We start from the raw sequence: 7,993 nt of genomic DNA, 5'->3' as shown, positions 1-7,993 counted from the left end.
AATTGAAAAATTTCAACATCCAGAGGCGGATAATTCGTAGAATTGAAAATTCTCAGCATCAAAATGGAGATAATCCCTGGAATTGAAAATTCTCAGCATCCAGGGGGGTATAATCCCTGGAATTTAAAATTCTCAGCATCCAGAGGGGGATAATCCCTGGATTTTAAAATTCTCTGCATGAAGGGGAGGATAATCCCTGGAATTTAAAATTCTCAGCATCCAGGGGGGGATTATCCCTGGAATTGAAAAATTTCAACATCCAGAGGGGGATAAATCCCTGGAATTGAAAATTCTCAGCATCCAGGGGGGGATAATCCCTGGAATTTAAAATTCTCAGCATCCAGGGGGGGATAATCCCTGGAAGTCAAAAATTTCAACATCCAGAGGGGGATAAATCCCCAGGATCACATCTCTGTGTCCCCACAGCACGACACGTGCCCCGTCTGCAGGAAGAGCCTAAAGGGGGAAGATTCCACCCGGCAAATCCCGAACGCCGACGCCTCCGACAGCCCAGTGCAGGAGAGATGGACTTTCTGACCCTTCAGAGAAATTCTGCAGCCTTCCAGAAGCTTCCAGAGGCCAGGAGCATCCCAGCTGGGGGTGTACATTGTCTGGGAATTCCAACCAACCCCCCCCCCCGAGTAGCAGGAATTAGGGGATTCCAGCACCAAGCGCTCTCCTCCCAGGAATTTTTCCTTCTGCACCATGGAATTGCCTATATTTGGGAATTTTTGGGAGTGATTTGATTTCATTTTTGTATCAGAAAAGGTTGGTTTGGGTTTTTTTTTTTTGGATTTTTTTTTTTCCAGTAGGAAGAGGTGGGGAGTGGGTTCCGTGTCTCCCTCATAACCTCCTCTGGAAAAAAAAAAACCAAAAAGTTCGAGATAAAAAAATGGGATTGTTTTTTTTTTGGGGGGGGGGAATCTTCCTGCCCTTCCAGGAGATTGGAATCGCAGCCACGAGAGATATTTTTTTTGGGGATGGAATCCCTTGGGGCTCCAGAAAAATCGTGGCAGGAGGAAGAAGGAAGATTCTGGAGCCCTTCCCTGTTGGGGATGGAATCCCTTGGGGCTCCAGAAGAATCGTGGCAGGAGGAAGAAGGAAGGTTCTGGAATCCCTTGGGGCTCCAGAAAAAAATCATGGCGGGTGGAAGAAGGAAGGTTCTGGAGCCCTTCCCGGTTTAGGATGGAATCCCTTGGGCTCCAGAAGAATCGTGGCAGGAGGAAGAAGGAAGGTTCTGGAACCCCTTGGGGCTCCAGAAGAATCGTGGCGGGAGGAAGAAGGAAGGTTCTGGAGCTCTTCTCTGTTTAGGATGGAATCCCTTGGGGCTCCAGAAGAAAACCGTGGCAGGAGGAAGAAAGAAGGTTCTGGAACCCCTTGGGGCTCCAGAAATTCGTGGCAGGAGGAAGAAGGAGGTTCTGGAATCCCTTGGGGCTCAAGAAAAATCATGGCGGGTGGAAGAAGGAAAGTTCTGGAATCCCTTGGGGCTCCAGAAGAATCGTGGCAGGAGGAAGAAGGAAGGTTCTGAATCCCTTGGGGCTCCAGAAATTCGTGGCAGGAGGAAGAAGGAAGGTTCTGGAGCCCTTCCCCGGGCGGGGTTGGAGCCTCGCGATTCCCGGGGCCGCCGGGCTCTCAGGAACGCTCCGCGTGGGATTTCCTCCCGTCCTTGGACTGGTTTTTTGGGCTTTTTGGGGTTTTTTTTCCGAGCCTTGGCCACGTTGGCCCCAGGTGTGTCCAAAGCTCCCTGTGCCCCCCACGAGTCATTCCAGGCAGGAATCGTGGACCACTCCCTTGGAATCCCCCCACAATTGAAGGAAAATCTTGATTTTTCCTCAATATTTCGTTGGTTTGGTTTTTGGGTTTTTTTTTTTATTCATTCCCTGTGATTTTTTTTTTTCCCCCACGTCTGAATCCCAGGAGTTTTCCTCATCCTCGTGGTATCCTGGGTTTATCATTTGTTAATTTATCCTTGGTTTATAAATTTATCAGTTTATCCCCCGGGTTTATTTATCAATTTAGCCCTGGGTTTATCAATTTATAAATATAAAAAAAATTTATAAATTTAGCCCTGGGTTTATCCGTTTATCCCTGGATTTATAAATTTATCAGTGCAGGACCCAGCAGCTGCCCAGGCTGGAGCTTTAATTTATTTTATTATTTTTTTAATTTTATATTTTAATTTTTAAAATTTTATTTTTTCTTTTATTTTTATTTTATTTATTTTATTTCTTGATATTTATTTTAATTTTTTAAATTTTTTCTTGATTTATTTTATTTTAATTTTGTATTATTTTCATTTATTTTATTTCTTGATTTACTTTGCTTATTTTATTTTAAATTTTTAAATTTTTTTTAATTTTATTTTCTTTCTTGATTTATTTTAATTTTTTTCTTTTATTTTAATTTCTTGATTTATTTTCTTTTATTTTTTTATTTTATTTTAATTTTATTATATTTCTTGATTTATTTTCTTTTAATTTTTTTCTTTTATTTTAGTTTTATTTTCTTTCTTGATTTATTTTCTTTTAATTTTATTATCTTTCTTGATTTTTTCTTTAATTTTTTCTTTTATTTTAATTTAATTTCTTGATTTATTTTAATTTTTCTATTTAATTTAATTTTATTTTCTTTCTTGATTTATTTTAATTTTTTTAAATTTTATTTTATTTCTTGATTTGTTTTTCTTTTACTTTTTCTATTTTAATTTAATTTCTTGATTTATTTTCTTTTATATTATTTCAGTTCTTGACTTTATTTATTTTTTATTTTAATTTTTATTTTATTTTCCTTATTTTCGGATTCATTTTCCAGCTCGTTCCCACTTTTCCCACTCCCAGCCGTTCCCCCAGCTCCGTCCTCGGCGCTCCGGCGTCGTCCCCTCCGATCCCGAACCCCGGATGTGTCCCAGGAGGTTCTGGGGTGTCCTCGTGCCACCAGCGCAGCTGTCCCCTCACTGCTCTTCCTCCTCCTCCTCCTCCTCCTCCTCCTCCTCCCGGGAGGGCTTCGGGTGGGAGAAGAAATCCGAGCTGGGGGAGAGGAGGGACGGGAATGGGATGGGGAGTGGGGAATGGGAATGGGAAATGGGATTGGGATTGGGAATGGGGAAATGGGGAAATGGGGATGGGGAAATGGGGAAATGGGGGATGGGGGAAATGGGGAAATGGGGATGGGAATGGGAAATGGGGATGGGGAATGGGGAATGGGGATGGGGAAATGGGGATGGGGAAATGGGATGGGAATGGGGAATGGGGATGGGAAATGGGGATGGGGAAATGGGGATGGGAATGGGAAAATGGGGATGGGAATGGGGATGGGGAGTGGGAATGGGAATGGGAATGGGAAATGGGATTGGGATTGGGAATGGGGATGGGGAATGGGGAATGGGGGATGGGGAAATGGGGATGGGAGAAATGGGGATGGGAATGGGAAATGGGATGGGAATGGGGATGGGGAGTGGGGAATGGGAATGGGAATGGGAAATGGGATTGGGATTGGGAAATGGGGATGGGGAAATGGGAAGTGGGGATGGAATGGGATTGGGAAATGGGGAAATGGGAATGGAAATGGGGATGGGATGGGATTGGGAAATGGGGATGGGAAATGGGGATGGGAATGGGAATGGGGATGGGGATGGGATTGGGAAATGGGGATGGGGATGGGAATGGGGATGGGATTGGGAATGGGGAAATGGGGATGGGAATGGGATTGGGGAAATGGGGATGGGGAATGGGATTGGGATTGGGAAATAGGGAATGGAATGGGGAATGGGATTGGAAATGGGGATGGGAAATGGGATGGGGAGTGGGAAATGGGGATGGGGATGGGATTGGGAAATGGGGATGGGGAAATGGGGATGGGAATGGGAATGGGGATGGGGATGGGATTGGGAAATGGGGATGGGGATGGGAATGGGGATGGGATTGGGAAATGGGGAAATGGGGATGGGAATGGATTGGGAAATGGGGATGGGGAATGGGATTGGGATTGGGAAATAGGGAATGGAATGGGGAATGGGATTGGGAAATGGGGATGGGAAATGGGGATGGGGAGTGGGAAATGGGGATGGGAATGGGATGGGAATGGGGATGGGATTGGGAAATGGGGATGGGGAAATGGGGATGGGGAGTGGGAAATGGGGATGGGAATGGGGATGGGATTGGGAAATGGGGATGGGGAAATGGGGAATGGGGAATGGGAAATGGGAATGGGGATGGGAATGGGAATGGGGAAATGGGGAAATGGGGAATGGGGAATGGGGATGGGGAGTGGAAATGGGGATGGGGATGGGGAGTGGGATTGGGAAATGGGGATGGGGAGTGGGAAATAGGGAATGGAAATGGGGATGGGATTGGGAAATGGGGAATGGGAATGGGAACAGGGATGGAATGGACCCATCCCTCCCCCGGGGTGACACCATGGCCCTCTCACGGTGACAGTGTCACCCTCCTCCAGGGTGACTCCATGACCCTGCCCCCCTCAGGTGGCATCTCAGCCCCCCCAGGGTGACACTGTGACCACCCCCGGGTGACACTGTGACCACCCCCGGGTGACACTGTGACCACCCCAGGGTGACACTGTGACCACCCCGGGGTGACACTGTGACCACCCCCGGGTGACACTGTGACCACCCCAGGGTGACACTGTGACCACCCCGGGGTGACACTGTGACCACCCCAGGGTGACACTGTGACCACCCTGGGGTGACACTGTGACCACCCCAGGGTGACACTGTGACCACCCTGGGGTGACACTGTGACCACCCTGGGGTGACACTGTGACCACCCCGGGGTGACACTGTGACCACCCCGGGGTGACACTGTGACCACACACTGTGACCACCCCGGGGTGACACTGTGACCACCCCAGGGTGACACTGTGACCACACACTGTGACCACCCCGGGGTGACACTGTGACCACCCCGGGGTGACACTGTGACCACCCCCGGGTGACACTGTGACCACCCCGGGGTGACACTGTGACCACCCCGGGGTGACACTGTGACCACCCCCGGGTGACACTGTGACCACCCCGGGGTGACACTGTGACCACCCCAGGGTGACACTGTGACCACCCTGGGGTGACACTGTGACCACCCTGGGGTGACACTGTGACCACCCCAGGGTGACACTGTGACCACCCCAGGGTGACACTGTGACCACCCCGGGGTGACACTGTGACCACCCCAGGGTGACACTGTGACCACCCCGGGGTGACACTGTGACCACACACTGTGACCACCCCCGGGTGACACTGTGACCACCCCAGGGTGACACTGTGACCACCCCGGGGTGACACTGACCACCCCCGGGTGACACTGTGACCACCCCGGGGTGACACTGTGACCACCCCAGGGTGACACTGTGACCACCCCGGGGTGACACTGACCACCCCCGACCACCCCGGGGTGACACTGCCACCATGACATCCTGACCTCGGTGTCACCCCCACGACCACTCCAGGTGACACTGTCACCCTCCCAAGGTGACATCATGGCCCCCCAACCCCTCAGTGTCACCCCAGGGTGACATTACGCCCTTGCCTTGGTGTCACCCTGAGGTGTCACCCCATGGTGTCACCGTGCCTCGTCCAGTGTCACCCCAAAGTGACCTCATGGCCACTCAGTGTCACCCAAGGTGCCACTGTGTCCCCCCTCAGTGTCACCCCAAGGTGACATCATTGTCACCCCAAGGTGTCCCACCAAGGTGTCACCGTGTCCCCCCCTCAGTGTCACCCCAAGGTGTCACCCTCAGGTGTCCCTGTGTCCCCCCAACCCCACCAGTGTCACCCCAGGGTGACATTACGCCCTTGCCTTGGTGTCCCCCTCCAGTGTCACCCCAAGGTGCCACCGTGTACCCCCCATTGTCACCCCTGGGTGACATCTTTGCCTCCCCTCAGTGTCACCCCAAGGTGCCACCACGTCCCCCACCAGTGTCCCCCCCAGGTGTCACTGTGTCACCCCAAGGTGTCATCACTGTCACCCCAAGGTGTCACTGTGTCCCCCAACCCCTCAGTGTGACCCCAGAGTGTCACCCCAAGGTGTCACCGTGTCCCCCAACCCCTCAGTGTGACCCCAGAGTGTCACCCCAAGGTGTCACCGTGTCACCCCAAGGTGTCATCACTGTCACCCCAAGGTGTCACCTTGTCACCCAACCCCTCAGTGTGACCCCAAGGTGCCACCCCAAGGTGTCACCGTGTCCCCCAACCCCTCAGTGTGACCCCAAAGTGTCACCCCCAGGTGTCACCGTGTCACCCCAAGGTGTCACCGTGTCACCCCAAGGTGTCATCACTGTCACCCCAAGGTGTCACCGTGTCCCCCAACCCCTCAGTGTGACCCCAGAGTGTTGCCCCAAGGTGCCACCGTGTCCCCCAACCCCTCAGTGTGACCCCAAGGTGCCACCCCAAGGTGCCACCGTGTCCCCCCAGGGTGTCCCCCCGGGTGTCCCCGTGTCCCCCCGGGTGTCCCCGTGTCCCCTCACCCTCCAGAGGCCGAGGCTGAGCAGGGCCAGGAGCAGGAGCCCCCCCAGGGCGCTGCCCCCCAGGATCCACAGGGACACGGGCACCGGCCTGGCCCGGAGCAGCTCCAGCTCCAGCTGGGGAGAAAATGGGAATGGGGGGAGGAAAAATGGGAATTTGGGGGGGAAAAACACGGGATTGAGGGGTGGGGAATGAGAATTTGGGGGGGAAAATGGGGAATTTGGGGAGGAAAAATGGGAATTTGGGGAGGAAAAATGGGAATGGGGGGGGAAATGGGGAATTTGGGGAGGAAAAATGGGAATTTGGGGAGGAAAAATGGGAATTTGTGGGAAAATGGGGAATTTGGGGAGGAAAGTGGGGAATTTGGGGAGGAAAATGGGGAATTTGGGGGGGAAACGGGAATGGGAGGGGAAATGGGGAATCTGGGGAGAAAAATGGGAATTTGGGGAGGAAAAATGGGAATTTGGGGGAAAAACGGGAATGGGGGGGAAATGGGGAATTTGGGGAGGAAAGTGGGGAATTTGGGGAGGAAAATGGGGAATTTGGGGGGGAAAACGGGAATGGGGGGGAAAATGGGAATTTGGGGGAAAAACGGGAATGAGGGGGGGGGAATGGGGGATTTGGGGGAGAAATGGGGATTCTGGGGGAAAAAACCAGGATTGAAGGGTGGGGAAAAAAAACAGGATTGAGGGGAGGGGAAACGGGGAATTTGGGGAGAGGGAAGAGGGAATTTGGGGAGAAGAAAGAGAATTTGGGGAGGAAAAGAAGGATGAAGGGGGAAGGGGAATTTGGGGAGGGGAAAGAGGGAATTTGGAGAGGGGGAATGGAATTTGGGGAGAAGAAACGGAATTTGAGGAAGGAAAACAGAATTTGAGGAGGGGGGAAAGGAATTTGGGGAGGGGAAAGGGAATTTAGGGAGGAAAACAAGGATGAACAGGGAATTTGGGATGGGGAAACAATTTGGGGAGGAAAAGAAGGATGAAGGGGAAGGGGAATTTGGGGAGGGGGAAGAGGGAATTTGGGGAGGGGAAAGGGAATTTGAGGAGGGGGGAAGGGAATTTGGGGAGGGAAAATGGAATTTGGGGAGGGGGAATGGAATTTGGGGAGGGGGAAGAGGGAATTGGGGGGAGAAATGGAATTTGGGGAGGAAAAGAAGGATGAAGGGGGAAGGGGAATTTGGGGAGGGGAAATGGAATTTGGGGAGGGGGAAGAGGGAATTGGGGGGGGAATGGAATTTGGGGAGGAAAACGAGGATGGACGGGGAAGGGGAATTTGGGGAGGGGGAAGAGGGAATTGGGGAGGGGGAAGAGGGAATTTGGGGAGGGGGAAGAAGGAATTGGGGAGGGGGAAGAGGGAATTTGGGGAGGGGGAAGAGGGAATTTGGGGAGGGGGAAGAAGGAATTGGGGAGGGGGAAGAGGGAATTGGGGGAGAAGAAACAGAATTTGGGGAGGAAAAAAAGGATGCAAGGGGGGGAAGAGGGAATTTGGGGAGGGGGAAGGGAATTTGGGGAGGGGAAA

The 7,993-nt window shown here is 51.9% G+C and overlaps 1 protein-coding gene across 1 annotated transcript in view; it reads right to left on the bottom strand.

Moving 5' to 3' along the window:
- The window catches only part of ITGA10 (integrin subunit alpha 10), a 36,683-nt gene that overhangs the window by 6,089 nt on the left and 22,601 nt on the right, over nucleotides 1-7,993 (bottom strand). Inside the window, 1 exon segment of the mRNA XM_068175022.1 lies at nucleotides 6,478-6,591. Coding sequence (XP_068031123.1) covers nucleotides 6,478-6,591 — 114 coding nt within the window.

This window comes from Anomalospiza imberbis, chromosome 29 (genome assembly GCF_031753505.1).
Source record: "Anomalospiza imberbis isolate Cuckoo-Finch-1a 21T00152 chromosome 29, ASM3175350v1, whole genome shotgun sequence".
Classification (NCBI taxonomy): Eukaryota; Metazoa; Chordata; class Aves; order Passeriformes; family Viduidae; genus Anomalospiza; species Anomalospiza imberbis.
Note: the sequence above shows the minus strand (reverse complement) of the source record. Positions and strands in the feature narration are given on the sequence as shown.